Here is a 17,240-nt window from a genome sequence, read left to right on the forward strand (position 1 = left end):
TGTCTCAGAATATTGTCGTATATTCAGTAAGTGGTATATGTTTTTCTCTTCTTTTTATACTTAATCAGAAACTAGTCCTTTGACACAGTATTACTTCAGTTTGTTTACTTAAGTGGCTTGGGAATAAAAGGGTTCGCCAATACATAATTTTAAAAATTATTTTCTTTTTAAAAGAATATGGGTTGTTATTTTATAATGATGAGTGATGTTTTTGCTGGCTTATGAGTGGTTAAAATTTCTATTTAAACTTTGGTTTTTGATCAAAAATTTTTTTCAAAGGTTTTATTGAAGGTGTTGTATCAGTACAAGGAAAAGCAGTATATGGCTCCTCGAGTTTTACAACAGACATTAAATTATATTAATCAAGGAGTTTCTCATGCCCTCACCTGGAAGAATCTGAAGCCTCATATACAAGTAATAATTTTCTATCTGAAATGTTTTTCTAGAAAATATAATGGAAATAACATTAATTACCATTAAGGTTGAAAAAAATCCATTTTTTGTTGACTTGTGTTACTTAGTCTAGTTCTGCTAATTGTTTTGAGAGTATAATAGAAAAATGAGATGTCACACCTTGGTATAAACTTTACAGAAGGTGTTCTGTGAATATTCAGATTATCTTTTAATCAAAAACTGTTATCTTAAAACTTGGCTTTAAGTTCTTACTGTTGGATTATGATTAGTTAACATTTTAGTCATGTAATTTGGAATAAGCAAAGGACTGTTTCACCAGATTAGGTTTGAGGATAATTGGTTTATATACTATTTCTATGAGTAATTTACTTGCTTTATTTAGAACTATGGGACTTGATGGACTAAAATCTCATACTGTACTTTCTCAGAATACTTAATTGCTACCTATGTACACGTATGTCTTGTTTTATAATTACTTGGTAAGAATATGTACACTAATAGTTGATCTGAGAATGCATTAAATGCATTACTAAAGTTTGATATTAAGCTTTAAAATACATATTATGGGGTTACTTTTGTTTTAGCACTTAAAAGAAATTTGAAGGTTTAAATTTGAAGGCTGACTTATGATTGTTACTTTCTTAACTTTTAAATTACAGGGCATTATCCAAGATGTTATTTTTCCATTGATGTGCTATACAGATGCTGATGAGGAACTTTGGCAGGAAGACCCTTATGAATATATACGCATGAAGTTTGGTGAGGAATTTTCACTTTTTTAGAAACAAAATGAGTCCATAATGAAGGTTGTATATAGTAAACCTAGAGGGTTTTAAGACCTCACCTTTGGTATTGAGAAATCTTTGTTGTTTTAATGTAATTTATCCATTGTTTAGACTTTTGGGGGGCTATTCATTAGTTACAGCATTTGATAACGATTATCTCATTTTTAGCAGACACAAATAACAATAGTGTTATTATGATTATTGGGTGTGCTTCTGGCACATGCCAAAACTTAGAAATTCAAGATTACACCTTAACACTTAAGTATCTAAACTACACTTTTGGATCCCATCAGTCATCATATGTGTGGGAATTGAGAAGACACCTACTGGAATTTGGAGTCACGTGGAGTATCTGCGTGGAACTAAAGAATATTAATTTGGCTAATGTTGAGTATTAGTCCTCCTTCCTACCAAAATCTTAAGTACTTTTAGTAGTTTGTACTTTTATGAACCTATTGTGAAAATTCTCACAGTAGTAGTGTTTTCTATGAAAGAAAATAATCATTAGGAGAAATTGATGGATTAACATTTAATTTGAACAGAAAAGACATTTAGGAATGTCTTTTACAAAATTTTATGGGGATCTGTGTTCATTTTCATACTCACCTTGAGTGAAGATTTAGCAAAATTTTAAGATCTTTTTTTTTTACAGAGCATCATTGTTTGTACATTAGGTGAAAATGTTTGTTGAAGAAACTGGAATTACTGTTTTCTGTATTAATTTTAAATTTACTTTCTAGATGTGTTTGAAGATTTCATTTCTCCTACCACTGCTGCCCAGACACTTTTGTTTACAGCCTGTAGTAAGAGGAAAGAGGTAGGTTATTTATGTGTAGGTAACGTTTGCTTTAATGTTTAAAATTTGTTCAGATATACCTTCAGTTTTTAATGTTAGCCATGTAAGTCATTTTGTCATTAATATTTTTTAATGATTGTTGGGATATGCAGTAAAGTGTTACTTTTCTCTTTTAATCTAGGTACTACAAAAGACTATGGGATTCTGCTACCAGATTCTTACTGAACCAAATGCCGATCCTCGAAAAAAAGATGGAGCCCTGCATATGATTGGCTCTTTAGCCGAAATACTTCTGAAGGTATTTCTTCTTGTGTGTGTGTGTGTGTGCAAGTAGTTTATTTTAATAACAGCTTTACTGAGATACAATTCATTTGCCATACAGTTTGCCTATTTAAAGTGTGCACTTGGGTGGTTTTTCTTATATTCACAGAGTTGTGCAGCCACCACCTCTAATTCCAATACTTTTTCATCACCCCAAAAAGAAACCCTATTAGCAATCACTCCCCATTTTTCCCCAAACCTCCCAGCCCTAGGGTACCCCTGATCTGCTTTTTGTCTCCTCTATGGATTTGCATATTCTGGACGTTTTATATAAGTGGAGTGATATAACACATGCTCCTTTATCAATGCCTTCTTTCACTTAGCATAATATTTTCAAAGTATGTCCATGTTGTGGCACATGTGAGTACTTCGTTCCATTTTGTTGCCAAATAACATTCCATTCTATTTATCTACCACATTTTATTTATCCATTCATCACTTGATGGACTTTCGCATTGTTTCCACTTTTTGACTATTATGAACAGTGGAGCTACAAACCTTTATGTATATGTTTTTATGTGGACATACTTTTTTCTTAGGTAGGTAATACATACCTAAGAGTCAAATTTTTGGTCATATTTTAAGAAACTGCCAGATTTTTTCTAAAAATGGCTGTACCATTTTATTTTATTTTTGTGTGTGTGGTGAGGAAGATTGGCTCTGAGCTAACATCTGTGCGAATCTTCCTGTGTTTTATGTGGGATGCTACCACAGCGTGGCTTGACAAGCAGTGCTAGGTCTGCACCTGGGACCCGAACCTGCGAACCCTGGGCTGGTGAAGTGGAGCGCGTGAACTTAACCACTGTGCCACTGGGTTGGCCCCTGGCTATACCATTTTGTATTTCCACCAGCAGTGTATAAAGGTTCTGGTTTCTATGTCTTCGACAACACTTGTTGTTACGTCTTTTTTTATTATAACCATTCTAGTTGGTGTCAAATGGTATTTCGTGGTTTTGATTACATTTCCCTGATGGCTATTGATATTGAGAAACTTTTTATGTGCTTCTTGGCCTTTATGTATCTTCTTTGGAGAAATGTCCATTCACATCCTTTGTCCATTTTTTAATTGGATTATCTTCATTGTTGAATTGTTAGAGTTTTTTATATATTCTAAATACTAGGCTGTTTCCATATATATGATTTGCAAGTATTTTCTGCTATTCTGTTATCTTTCTACTTGCTTAATGGTGTGCTTTGAAGTGCAGGTTTTGATATGATTTTGAAGAGTTGTCTGTTTTATATTTTCTTTTGCAGCTTGTGCTGAAGGTACTTATTTTTGTGTGTTATTTTCTTTTCATGTTGCAAGACAATTGTAAAATTGTGGGGTTTTTCCTTCTCAAAAAAATTGATCTTTAAGGAAATTTTGTAAACATGAATGCATCCATTTGCGGACTGGGAACATCAAGCTTTTCTGACACAAATTTTCTAGTAAAGAATGACTGAATGGATTAGAGTTATGTTTAGAAAATCACCTTGATTGTACATGTTGTGTCTCACTTCTTCATCAGTAAGATCTGAAATTTGTTTTCACGTTAAAATTAATAAATGATAACTATTCAAAGTGTAAGCAAATATTTAGTTGCAGTAACATCCATCTCCCAGAAGATATTGCTCCATGTGATGTTCCACTGATTTTGTCACTGTTAATTTGTGGGTATATTTTGTGTATCTTTCATCTTTTCTATACTTGTCTACCCATCCTTCTCTTAGTTTATAAAGTGTAAATTAAAGACAGTGATTATTTGTTGCATAGAAGGCTGGGGATCTTGAGTTCTCTTGGCACGTTGAGATTTTTTGTTTTAACTTTTTATTTTTAAATAATTTTAGACTTACAGAAAAACTGCAAAAATAGTTCCCATTATTCTCAAAACCAGGAAATTAATATTGATATGATACTGTTAACTAATCTACAGACCCCTTTTACACTTCATAAAATTTAGCACTATTAACGTTTTTTCTGGTCCATGATCCAGTCCAAGGTCCCACATTGCATTTAGTTCTCATATTCTTTAGTTTTGTGTTTATCAGTTGTTTTTTAAAGATTTTATTTTTCCTTTTTCTCCCCAAAGCCCCCCAGTACATAGTTGCATATTTTTAGTTGTGGGTCCTTCTAGTTGTGGCATGTGGGATGTCGCCTCAGCATGGCTTGAGGAGCAGTGCCACGTCGGCTCCCAGGATTCGAACTTAACCACTCGGCCATGGGGCCAGCCCCCATTTATCAGTTTTTAATGTTGATTTAATATGTTATTCAAGGAACCCTTCTTAAAAGCTTGTTAGCATTTAGGAAATACCCTGCTTTAAGATGCATGAGAGTATCTTTTTAGACATCCAGATTATTACTTTGAAGGCAGAGTGTTTCTCAAAGTATGTTATGTTCATTTAGAACCTTTCCAGAGATATTTTTTTATTATAAAAAGTTTCATATGGTAGGGAATAAAATTAACCATACTTCCATTACTCAAACACCATTGCTGTTAAGATTTGGTTTAATTGCTTTCTAAACAAACAATGGAAAAAGGTTAAAAAAAATGTATGAAGTGGTTTATGATGGTAAAGTTTGAGAATAAGAAAATTGGATGTAGATTCAAAGAACCAGAACAAATGTGTTTTGACAGCAGTAGTCATTTTTAACACTGGTATATCTATTTGGCATTTGAGATGATTATATTTGGAACTCTTTAAAAAATAATTGTTTATATTTACAGAAAAAGATCTACAAAGATCAGATGGAATACATGTTGCAGAATCATGTATTCCCTCTCTTCAGCAGTGAACTAGGCTACATGAGAGCAAGGGTATGTTTTAAAACTATATTAATTTGTATATTTATGTCTTGTAATGAATGGTTGCTTACGTGGACTTTTATATAGAAACTTTTGAATGTTCACTTTATTTCATTTTAGACTTCTGTTTCATGTAAATCTTTAAATGGCTGCTGTAAATGTGTGCATAGTTTCCGTCTGTGTCTGATAGCAGTGTCTGTCTGTGTTTTGCATTCAGATCTTGCTATCCACACAAACATCATGCAGCCAAAGAGTAAGTTGGGATCATAGTACTGGTCTAGTGTTGTGTCTTTGGACATATCTACCACTGGCCAGCCTCCAAATTCCCACACACAGAACTTTGGGAATAGAGATACTGTAGCTTGGGGGAATTTAATGTAAGATAGCTATAATAACTCACTGCATTTTTTTTTTTTTTAAAGGCTTGCTGGGTCCTTCATTATTTTTGTGAAGTGAAGTTCAAAAGTGACCAGAACCTGCAAACAGCTTTAGAGCTGACACGAAGATGTCTGATTGATGATAGGGAAATGCCTGTGAAAGTGGAAGCTGCCATTGCACTTCAAGTGTTGATCAGCAATCAAGAAAAAGGTAAAGGATTTATATCTCAAAAATAGTGCAATGTGTTTACACGTAATTGTACAAGACATAATCCTAGAAACTTGACACATTATCTTCCTTTTTATGTGAAAGTATCTCTTTTTTACTTTTTACTCTTTGGTGTATGTTGTATCAGATTTTAAGGAGTTAACAGCTGTTTTGGCCAAAGGTTTTTTTTCTCCTTTTCTCTTACAGCTAAAGAATACATCACACCATTCATCAGACCTGTAATGCAGGCTCTTCTTCATATTATAAGAGAAACAGAAAATGATGATCTTACCAATGTAATTCAGAAAATGATCTGCGAGTATAGTGAAGAAGTTACTCCTATTGCAGTAGAAATGACACAACATTTGGTATGTTATTTGAACCAATCATTTATGCATTACTTACCTTATAGCAAGTATTTTCACAGGTCTTACAGTGTGTCAGGTACTATTCTAAGCCCTTGATAAATACTCATTTAATTTTCACACAGTCCTATATGAGGTCTTTCTATACTGAGAGAAAATGCAAGGTTTAAAAAGGTTAGGAGGAGTGAGGCTGGGATTCATACTTGAGCTGTATGGTCCATGATGCATGTTCTTTTTTGAGGAAGATTAGCCCTGAGCTAACTACTGCCCATCTTCCTCTACTTTATATGTGGGACGCCTACCACAGCATGGCGTGTCAAGCAGTGCCATGTCCGCACCCTGGATCCAAACCGGTGAACCTGGGAACATGTGAACTTAACTGCTGCGCCACCGGGCCCGCCCCCATGATGCATGTTCTTAACTAGTACCTTATGTTGCATCATGACTGCCTTGTTTTTTGGTTTCCTCGAAAACTTTGGACCAAGCTAAAGATGAAGTAGAGATAATAGTTATAAATAGATTTTTTAAATGAGATTTGTGTAGTTATTTTATAGTTGAACTTGGTTTACTGTACATAGCCCCAAACTTCTGAGAATTAACAATATACATTATTTAAGGGTAATAGAAATATGAAGGTGTACCCAACAGTTATCCATCCATATTCCTTATACAATAATTTATTTGATGCCATTTATATTCCCGCTAAGTATTAAGTTTTCAAGAATCTACCTCTTAGTATTTGCTGTGGATTTAAGCAAAGAAAGAGTTTTGTGAAAAAAAGTATATTAACAGCTGATTTAGAAATGAATAAGGACATTTGAATAAATACAATAGCATTCACTAAGTATGTATATTGTATTTATAATAATATTAAGCTGATTATTAGTTATGACTCCTTCCTTTACTTCTCAGAAGTTTGATTCAAAATGAAGTTTACAACAACAAAAAAATACCTTGATGACTAATATATCTGTATCTGGGCATTGTTGAATGTTAGCCAGTAATATTAATAAAAAATATTTATATTATAAAGCACTTTCTGTGCCTTGCCTCGTTTATTCGTCACAGTATCTCTGTGAAGTTCCCAAATGAGATGTCAGAAAATGGAGGTCAGGTAACTTGTTTAAGGTCACTTAGTAAGTGGCAAAGTAGTACCATTTGGTTATAGACCCCAAGCTCTTAACTATTATTAATCAATTTGGAGACATTGATCAGTTGTGGTATCCCAGTGAGAACATTTTAAAAATTAAAAGTTTTAACCAAAACATGTTTATACGGCTTTAATGGCAGACCTAAATTATATTCTCTTGAATCTAGGCAATGACATTTAATCAAGTAATCCAGACTGGGCCAGATGAAGAAGGAAGTGATGACAAAGCAGTTACTGCTATGGGAATCCTGAATACCATCGACACACTTCTTAGTGTAGTTGAAGATCATAAAGAGGTAAGAAGATGATCCAGTGTTGTAAAGGTTTTAGGGAATTTCAAGCCCTTCATCAACTGTTCTATGCTTTTCGGATGGCACTCTGACTTACGTAATTCTCTGGTTACCTTTTCATGCACCTTGATTTTGCCATCTTTTAAGTAGCTCCCTTTTGTAAGGATAAGATTGATGCCTTATAAATATTATAGGTTCTTTAGTATTAGAAGGAATAGGAAGGATGTGTTTGTGTTACTATATCTTTACCTCAAGGCTCAGGATTTTGGCTCCCTCTTAGGTTACCTTTCTCAGATCCAAAAAGTGTGGTGATTCCTAGGAGGACATATTCTTCCTAGTTTTCCTTCTAAATAAAATGTTTTTTTAATTATGGTAAAATACACATAACAGAATTTACAATCTTAACCATTTTTAAGTGTACAGTTCAGTGGTGTTAAGTACATTCACGTAATGTACAGCTATCAACACCATCTTCCTAGTTTTCTTTTACCGTTGTTACCTTTTGGAAAGGTACAAGAATGGTAATCATGAATTTCTAAAAATGGAATTATTTTAAACATACAGGGGCTGGCTCCGTGGCCGAGTGGTTAAGTTTGCATGCTCTGCTGCGGCGGCCCAGGGTACGGATCATGGGCGCGGACATGGCACCGCTCGTCAGGCCATGTTGAGGCGGCGGCCCACATCCCACAACTAGAAGGACCTGCCACTAAGATATACAACTGTGTACAAGGGGTGGGTTTGGGGAGATAAAGCAGGAAAAAAAAAAAAAAGATTGGCAACAGTTGTTAGCCCAGGTGCCAATCCTTGAAAAAAAAAAAACCAGTAAAGAACAGAGAAAAGTATAACCAATACCCCTTAACTATCACCTAAATTGATTAGATTTTAACATTTTACAGTATATCCTTTAGAATTTATTTCCCATAAGAACAATTTCAGATAGATGTAATTGAAGCCCTTGGGGTACCAATTCCTCATCTCATTTCCCTACTTCCTTTCCTTAGAAGTAACCACTGTCCTTCATTTGGTGTTTATAATTCCAGTGCAGGTATTTATAAATCATATGTTCTCAGATTACCTACAGATTGCCTTTTGCAACATGAGGTTTTCAGTAAACTATTTTTATATTCTAGATTATAATTGGAGATAGGCAGATGCCATGAGGAATCCTGTAGCTGCCTCATGGTCAACAAATCAATTGTTTACTATATTTGAAGAATTGAATATAAAGTGTATATGTATTTGAAATAGGTGTCCTGTTTCTATATCTGATCAATAAATTTTATCTTATTCCCCCTCCCCCCTTTTAAAACATTTTGATGGCTATCAGGGATTTGGGATCAAATTGAGTACCATACTGACAATTAAAGAGGAATTTGTATTTTCTGTCTTGTAGGACCTGGGGGCCTGGTGTTCACTGTATCTAATATTACATAAATGGAGGTGACTTAAGAATTATTGGGAGTGGTGGGACTAATGCCTTCTTTCAAATAATTTTTTTGTAAGCCATTGACGGTGACTTTTCAGTTACATCTGGGCTGAATTGATCTGTATTTACACACAAAAAGATCTATAGTCTGCAGAATTGTTGTGGCTCCTTTTTTTTCTTTCCTGAAGAAGATTAGCCCTGAGCTAACATCCCTGCTAATCTTCCTCCACTTTTTTTTTTTTTTAAGATTGGCACCTGGGCTAACAACTGTTGCCAATCTTTTTTTTTTTTTTTTTTCTGCTTTATTTCCCCAAACCCCCACTGTACACAGTTGTATATCCTAGTTGCAGGTCCTTCTAGTTGTGGGATATGGGACGCCGCCTCAATGTGGCCTGATGGGCAGTGCCATGTCCACGCCCAGGATCCGAACCCTGGGCCGCTGCAGCGGAGCACGCGAACTTAACCACTGAGCCACAGAGCCGGCCCGGCCCCCTTCCTCCACTTTTTATATGTGGGTTGCCACTACAGCATGTCTGACAATGTATGGGTCTGCACCGGGGATCCAAACCTGTGAACCTGAGCCACCCAAGTGGAATGTGCCAACTTTAAACACTTTAAAGGCTGGCCCTGTGGCTCTTTTATTTTCATAATTATTTGCATTTTTTCAGGATATTATTTTTTCCCTATTTTAGGTAAACTGTTTATTATTCTTTGTGTTTGTCTCATTGTAATGGTATTTCATTGAATTTCAATCCCAGATTGGTTCACAATTTCATAATATGAGTCATTTCAAAACAGACTTAAAATCATTTAACAATATTAACTTCATATTTAAATGTAGCGAATTACATTATACATTATTTAATAATTCATTCAGTGTGCCACAATTCCATATTCTTTTTTTCTCTTTTTAGATAACCCAGCAGCTTGAGGGAATCTGCTTACAGGTCATTGGAACTGTTTTACAACAGCATGTCTTAGGTATACACCTCTAATTGTGCTAAGAATTTACTGTTATTTCTCATCAGCAAGCATTGTCCTAATGACTGAGTATTCTCTTTTAGAATTCTATGAGGAGATCTTCTCTTTAGCACATAGTTTGACATGTCAGCAGGTGTCTCCGCAGATGTGGCAGCTACTACCTCTGGTATTTGAAGTTTTTCAGCAAGATGGCTTTGATTACTTCACAGGTAAATCAAGTTAACATAAAAATACTGAGGATTCCCCCCATTTTGATTCAGTTTTAGTATCACTTGAACACATACTTTTAAATATTCTAAGCGCTTCAGTGTTTGGATAAGTTATCAGTAGCAGTTAATGCTCAAGGATGACCCATAGCATTGGTTTCTGTTATATATTTTGATTTAGTTATCACTTTAGATTTTTTCTTTAACACATATTCTTACCCGCCCCTGTCAGTCTTCTTTGTATAATCTTTGTGTTTAACTACTAAATATAAACGAATTCACTTTAATAATAGGTTCATTTCCACATTTAATTATAAATGAATATACTTTAATTAAAAGTTAATGTTAGGGACAAAACAATCTCAGATTTGCTTTCTTTTCCTAAGGAAATTTTTCAGAAACAAAGCATTTATATTAATAAATATATTTAACTGATGCTTTTTGTTAATACAGATATGATGCCTCTGCTCCATAATTATGTAACAGTTGATACAGACACACTTCTGTCTGATACCAAGTATCTTGAAATGATATACAGTATGTGCAAAAAGGTAGGTCATTTTTAGTTAATGTAAGAAGATATGTTATGAAACTGGTGCTATAAAAAATAGGGAATTGTGAATACTGCGTTATGGCAAAGATATTGTTATATGAGTCTGATAGAATAAAAGCTTTTAATAGTTATAAACTAAGAAAGACTGATGCCACAGTAATGGCTTTGGCAAGTATTTTTGCCCTCTGACATTTAATGGGAGTGGTTTTGTATTTTTAGGGTGCCTGGAGCTTACTTTAGCCTAGTTATATGCTAGGCTTTGAATCAAAAGAAGGAAAGAATCAAGAACTGATTTGGGAGATTTTTGAAAGACTCAGGAATGGTTCGAGGTGTCTTATAAAGAAAATCTTTGGAAGCTGTGGGTTTGTGGAGGCTATACAGTAATTTTTTAGTAAATAGCAAGATCATAAAATCTGAGGGTTCATTTAAAAAAATAGTCGAAAGTACTCTACCATTTCTTGGAAAATCATAAGATAATTTATTGTGAATGCTGTTTTAAAAAAATACTTTTCTTAAGAGGTAGGGGATAAAATAGTTGAATTGAGGTCCTTCAATATCAAAGTCAGTGTAATTGGTAGCATTTGAATTTCTAATGTTTGTTGAGAGGGAGCAGGCTGTTTAACATCGGGCACTTAAAAAATGATTTTGCTCTATGAAATTTTTAGATGTGCTTGTCCTCACTGATATCTTTCCTTTCTGAACACTTAGTCACAAAATAGTCATCTAGTTATGGTATTGTTTATGGCCAATTACATTGTTTGTATTAATACATTGGGAACAGAGATATCTATACCATCTACTTTGCTATCCCAGAACACTTATCCTTAACACTTCCAGTCCTCCAAAGCTAACCAGCACATCAAGTCCATATTTTTTATTTATTGTCTGGGGACAGATAACCTTTGCCAGCAACAGGTTGCCTCTTCCTTCCTCCTCCTCTCCCACTCCAATGTTAGTATTTTTTATAAGACTTGTGTAGAGAAAAGGTTTTCCTAGCAATAATCAGTTTAGTTTTTTGTAGTTTTTTACATCAAAGCCTAAGGAAGGTAAGGTGCTTTAGCTAACACGATTGTATGAGAAGGTAGTTGTTGTCACCATGCTAAAGTCCAGAATGGCACTACAGGGGAGGTGCTTTGATTATATAGACAAAGATGCCAGATTGCTGGAATATGACAGATAGATGAACCACTCCAAATCCTCACAGGTGCTTCAGACGAGAGTATGTGCAGTGAATACTGCAATCATTCATATTCATTAGAATATCTTAAATACTCCAGAGACTTTAGACAGGGGATGGAAATTCTCTGATTTAAAGGTTTCGTGATCCATTGTTACAGTTTACATTCTGTGTTGATCAGGTTCTTACAGGAGTTGCAGGAGAAGATGCAGAGTGCCATGCAGCAAAATTGTTAGAGGTCATCATTCTACAGTGCAAAGGGCGTGGCATTGATCAGGTCAGTGAGGCTAACTATTAATGATTTCTATATGAGGCTTTACAGAGGGAATCTTTCCCCTTTTTTGGGGGGTAAGATTAGCTCTGAGCTAACATCTGCTGCCAGTCCTCCTCTTTTCTGCTGAGGAAGACTGGCCCTAAGCTAACATCTGTGCCCATCTTCCTCTACTTTATATGTGGGACGCCTGCCACAGCGTGGCTTGACAAGCAGCGTGTAGGTCCACACCCAGGATCTGAACTGGCAAACCCTAGGCCACCAAAACGGAATGTGTGAACTTAACTGCTGCACCACCAGGCAGGCCCCCAACTTTTTTCTTTTGGGGCATTTTTTATATATTCAGTATGGTATTGTTTATTATGACACTTACATAACATCTTTTAATTGTTGGTTTAAAATTTAACCAATATATAATAATGATTATATGTTTAACACATTTATGAAAATATGACAAATTTTATGGCTACTTGTTATCATGCATGGTAAGTTTTAACTTAAGATATTTTTATATGTTGTGAGAGTATTGGCTTGCCACATTATTATCACTTTGCAGGAAGATAGATTTATTCATTAAATTTTCATGGTCAGTTTCAATAGGATTTTTTTTTTCCAGCTTTATTGAGATATAATTGAAATATAACATTGTGTAAGTTTAAGGTATACAGTCTGATGAGTTGATACGTGTATATATTGCTAAATGATTACCATGATAAGGTTAGTCGATAGGAATATTGTGAATCTATGACTGCTATTGTGGTGAGACTCTAATTAATATCTCAGTGAAAACTTGTCTTTCTCTAAAATTAGATTTCCCAGTGAAATGCCTCAACAATAAAAATATTGGATCATCTAATGGGGAAAAAGGTTTAGTTGAGGCAACAATTGAGTTGATATGGGTAGGATAGTTAGACTGCTATTACCTAGTTTTAGAATATTTTGCTATCTTTCTTTACAGTGCATTCCCTTATTTGTGGAAGCAGCTTTAGAGAGACTGACAAGAGAAGTGAAGACAAGTGAACTTCGAACAATGTGCCTGCAAGTTGCCATTGCAGCTTTGTATTATAATCCACACCTGCTTCTCAATACCTTAGAAAATCTTCGCTTCCCTAATAATGTTGAACCAGTTACAAATCATTTTATTACACAGTGGCTTAATGATGTTGATTGTTTCTTGGGGTAAGTGACATATATTGGATCTTTGTTTATTTAATTTTGTGGGGAACTCTGCTTATTAAAAAAAAAGAAAAAGAAGAAAATCTTTATTTTCTTTTTTAGGCTTCATGACAGAAAGATGTGTGTTCTGGGCCTGTGTGCTCTTATTGATATGGAACAAATACCACAAGTTTTAAATCAGGTTTCTGGACAGATTTTGCCAGCTTTTATCCTTTTATTTAATGGATTAAAAAGAGCTTATGCCTGCCATGCAGAACACGAGAATGACAGTGACGATGATGATGAAGCTGAAGATGATGATGAAACGGGTAAGTGATTTGTGATGGAGAAAGCCAAACTTACCTAGTTAGAAATATCACTGGACTTGATTTTTTAGCCTTTCTCCTGAAGAAATATGGGAACGTAACCAAAAGCTCTCATGTCATTTATTCATAGAATATCTTATCTTTCCACTAGAGAGTGAGGTCCATGAAGGCAGGACCTTCAGCTATATCTCCAACATGTAAAGCAGTTCTGGGAACTATGGGTTTTAGTGTTGGCGAACATCTATCATCTATTAGTGCTAAAACCTAAGTATACCTGCACTATAAAATTAAGTTAATTAAATGTTGGCTAATACATTTCACCCATAAGACACTGTAGACTACAAGAGTGGAAATTGATAGGGCATTTAAGAGAAATTATTTTAATGGTGCCAAAATTATATAGCTATTGTCATTGTTGTCTTTTATCATTTACTAGCTTAGCCAGCCTTTTTTAAAGTCTCACCAAAAGTGTTCTGTGGATATAACACAAACTATATACTTTACCATTGGTATTTGGTTTGGTATATACCATAAGGCCCAGAGCACAAGTGCTGAATCTCATGTTATGTAATCTGTTTTCAATCCTCTAGTATTAAGACTCATGGTTGGGTTTCTTGGAATTCTGTGAGAATTTTTTTGTATTTATTGCTGAAGATGTATTTAAACACCAATTCCTGGAACTCTTCCTTGAATTTATTCAATTGTGGTTTGTAATTTACTGACAGTGGTGACTGGCAGTTTGTTGAATAACAAAATTAACAAAAGCACCTATTTTATGACTTGGCAGAGGAATTGGGGAGTGATGAAGATGACATTGATGAAGATGGGCAGGAATATTTGGAGATACTGGCTAAGCAAGCAGGTGAAGATGGAGACGATGAAGACTGGGAAGAAGATGATGCTGAGGAGACTGCCCTGGAAGGCTATTCTACAATCATTGATGATGAAGATAATCCTGTTGATGAGTATCAGATATTTAAAGCTATATTTCAAAGTAAGTCAACTTGTTATATGTAATTCAAATAGCTCTGTATAATCCATTTCTCTGAACCAATCTTCTTGTTTGTGTGTGCCCACTAAAAAAAAGGATTTTGAGTATATATATCTAACTCAAACTAGAATATGGTTTAGAATTGTTAGGCAGAGTAACGAAAGTTATTTCTACTGTTGTCATAGAGTTTCAGAGTATTTTCCTCATGCTATTATTTTACTTTTATTTAGACTGTAATTTTGAAGCATGCACATTATAGAAAAATAGTATAGTTCAAAAAGTTTATACAGTGACAGTACTTCTTTCCCACTTCTGATTTCTAGCCTCTTAGCTTTCCCCAGAAGTATCAACTCTTATATCTGTTTGTTGTGTGTTTATGTATTTGTATATCTTTTTTTTCCCCCAGCCAAACCCACATTTACCTGTCTGAGAATTTGACCATTTACAACATTAATGGTTTTAGAATCCCTTTTCTTTTTTCCCTTGTCACAGTGTGTGGCTACAGAATAATAAGTTCCAGTTTGGTTTTTTACCATCACTTACTTGCATTTCAACAAAATATAAACATCTATGTTCCACAATCCAGCTTAAGAAATTAAAATAGGCACTATATTTGAAACACCCTCTACCTCCAGAGTTGATGACTATGCTGAATATTAATTATTCCTATACATTATGAACTTTAATGTAGAATAAATTCTCTGATAACCAAGGCCCATTGACAAAGCAATTGTGATACAGAGTTGCAGGAACACAAAGGAATGTTTTCTGAGCTACATGACAGGTAGCAAGAATTGATTGAGGTGCCAAGACTGACGTGCTTTTGTCTATGACTATATTTTGTACACTTAAATACATGTTAGTCCAGAAAGGATGGTTTATAATAGAGGGCTCGTGCACAGTAAATGCAATAAAGTAGTAATAGAAAATATGTGCTTGCAGTCAGATTTCCCCCACAAAATACCTGGCACCTAGTACATGAGGAAATCAGTTTTCATTCTTGGAATTACTCTGTAAAAAAAGTTATTTTGTGGAAAGCCTTAATAGAGAACATCTTTTTCTCTCTCTCTCACTCACTCAGCACACACACACCACCCCTCCCCCCCTTTGTATAACTACTTAATTGAAATAGGGAAATGCATGGTCAGGCTTGCTACATTATATGTCAACTTATCTAGTGCATGTTTTCATGAAACATTGTGAGATTTTTTAACACCTGGTCTTGTGACATTCTGGGAAAAACTGTCACAGATTGAGTTTGACCATTATTTAGGTTATGATATAAAAATGTATGAGCATTTTAAGTACTTCAGAGCAAGTTTCCTATGGAAAGACAGTAGATATATTTAAGAAAGGTTTTTGAATAGGCAATGCAGAAAAAAGACATTTATTTTGTACCATATGCCCCTCTCTTGCATCTATTTAATGCTTCTAATTTTTGTTTTTTCGTTTAGGGATTTGAGAATTCTAACCAAAGTAGCCTTATCATTTTCAAGTTGCTTTAATACTGAATCTTTTAAGAGGATTAGGTTGATTTTATTTCTCAGTTTCCCTAGTTTGTTACTTAGAACTGGTTTAGGCTCTGAATCCTTATTTGCTAGAAAGGTATATATTAAGAGAGTGATTAGGTTTTTTGAGGCATAAAGCTACACTGGATTTCCCCCCCATATGTTTTGTTTCACAAGTAATTTAAATTAATGGGAGAACATAAAATAGATCAGAATTTTAATACTGGAGGTAGAGGAGAGAGAACAGAATAGACAGGAAATACTAGGCCTCTCTTACTATTGCCTTTTTTCCCTTTATTTTCTTTTTGATAGCTATACAAAGTCGTAATCCTGTGTGGTATCAGGCTCTGACTCATGGTCTTAATGAAGAACAAAGGAAACAGTTACAGGATATAGCAACTCTGGCTGATCAAAGAAGAGCAGCCCATGGTATGTTAATTGGCCACAACCCCTCTTTAATTAATGACTTGGTACAGCTTTAAAATTTTATACTAAATGAGTTAAAATTATATAAAAGCTACAGTTGTTGCAGGTGATAGGAATTCACTGTAATCTGAAGGAAGGAAATGAAGAAATGAATTTTGGTTTTGGCTTCAGATTACTGATTTTAAGTGTAGTTGAAGACTACTTTCAGTGTGCAGTGGCTTTAAAAATGTTGCTCAAGCTCATGGTGATGGCTTGATAGTAGAAAATTCTATTAAAAGGTATGAAAACTGCTTTTTCTTAAAGGTATATTAAAGAAAATCCCAAACATCATCGTGTCTTTCCATCTTTAAACATTTCCATATATATTTCAAAAAAGCACATTTTAGATAATACACAGCCTAACAGTTTTCTATTAATCAGACTAGTTTTATATTCAAAGAAGGGTCCTCTTTATAAAGGCACGGCTTTCTAAAGTATTTCGTATTTGGATTTGCCTGCATTTGATTCATGGCTGTTATTCCCTTTGGAGATTGAATCCTGCTGATTCAGTATTTGACTCAAAATGGGGAATTTAAAGGTTTTTTTTTTTTAACAATGGGAAGTGAAAGTTGACTGACAAGTCTGCAGCATACAACAGGAGAGTTTATCTTCTCTTCATCATATACTCCTCTTTCTCCTGTTCATTTGGAGGAAGAACAGAGGTCAAGTTTGGAACTTCCTGGCTAATGCTA

General features: G+C 34.6%; 1 protein-coding gene, 1 long non-coding RNA gene and 1 other non-coding gene across 3 annotated transcripts in view; 2 read left to right on the forward strand and 1 right to left on the reverse strand.

Moving 5' to 3' along the window:
- Positions 1 to 17,240, reverse strand: part of LOC111774351 (uncharacterized) — a 94,827-nt gene that overhangs the window by 67,847 nt on the left and 9,740 nt on the right. The gene's annotated exons all lie outside the window — the stretch shown is intronic.
- IPO7 (importin 7) overlaps positions 1 to 17,240 on the forward strand; it is a 50,322-nt gene that overhangs the window by 30,838 nt on the left and 2,244 nt on the right. The window contains exons 9-24 of the mRNA XM_023646027.2: positions 280 to 414; positions 1,074 to 1,173; positions 1,940 to 2,016; positions 2,177 to 2,293; positions 5,022 to 5,111; positions 5,522 to 5,687; positions 5,892 to 6,052; positions 7,367 to 7,495; positions 9,830 to 9,896; positions 9,980 to 10,105; positions 10,556 to 10,653; positions 12,014 to 12,109; positions 13,062 to 13,282; positions 13,382 to 13,587; positions 14,372 to 14,578; positions 16,396 to 16,512. Of these exons, the coding sequence (XP_023501795.1) occupies positions 280 to 414; positions 1,074 to 1,173; positions 1,940 to 2,016; positions 2,177 to 2,293; positions 5,022 to 5,111; positions 5,522 to 5,687; positions 5,892 to 6,052; positions 7,367 to 7,495; positions 9,830 to 9,896; positions 9,980 to 10,105; positions 10,556 to 10,653; positions 12,014 to 12,109; positions 13,062 to 13,282; positions 13,382 to 13,587; positions 14,372 to 14,578; positions 16,396 to 16,512 (2,113 nt within the window). The remainder of the gene's footprint in view (positions 1 to 279; positions 415 to 1,073; positions 1,174 to 1,939; positions 2,017 to 2,176; positions 2,294 to 5,021; positions 5,112 to 5,521; positions 5,688 to 5,891; positions 6,053 to 7,366; positions 7,496 to 9,829; positions 9,897 to 9,979; positions 10,106 to 10,555; positions 10,654 to 12,013; positions 12,110 to 13,061; positions 13,283 to 13,381; positions 13,588 to 14,371; positions 14,579 to 16,395; positions 16,513 to 17,240) is intronic.
- LOC111774512 (small nucleolar RNA SNORA23) lies at positions 5,252 to 5,435 on the forward strand. The gene has a single exon (XR_002809510.1). It is a non-coding gene; the product is annotated as a small nucleolar RNA SNORA23 (small nucleolar RNA).

This window comes from Equus caballus, chromosome 7 (assembly GCF_041296265.1).
Source record: "Equus caballus isolate H_3958 breed thoroughbred chromosome 7, TB-T2T, whole genome shotgun sequence".
In the NCBI taxonomy this organism is placed as follows: domain Eukaryota; kingdom Metazoa; phylum Chordata; class Mammalia; order Perissodactyla; family Equidae; genus Equus; species Equus caballus.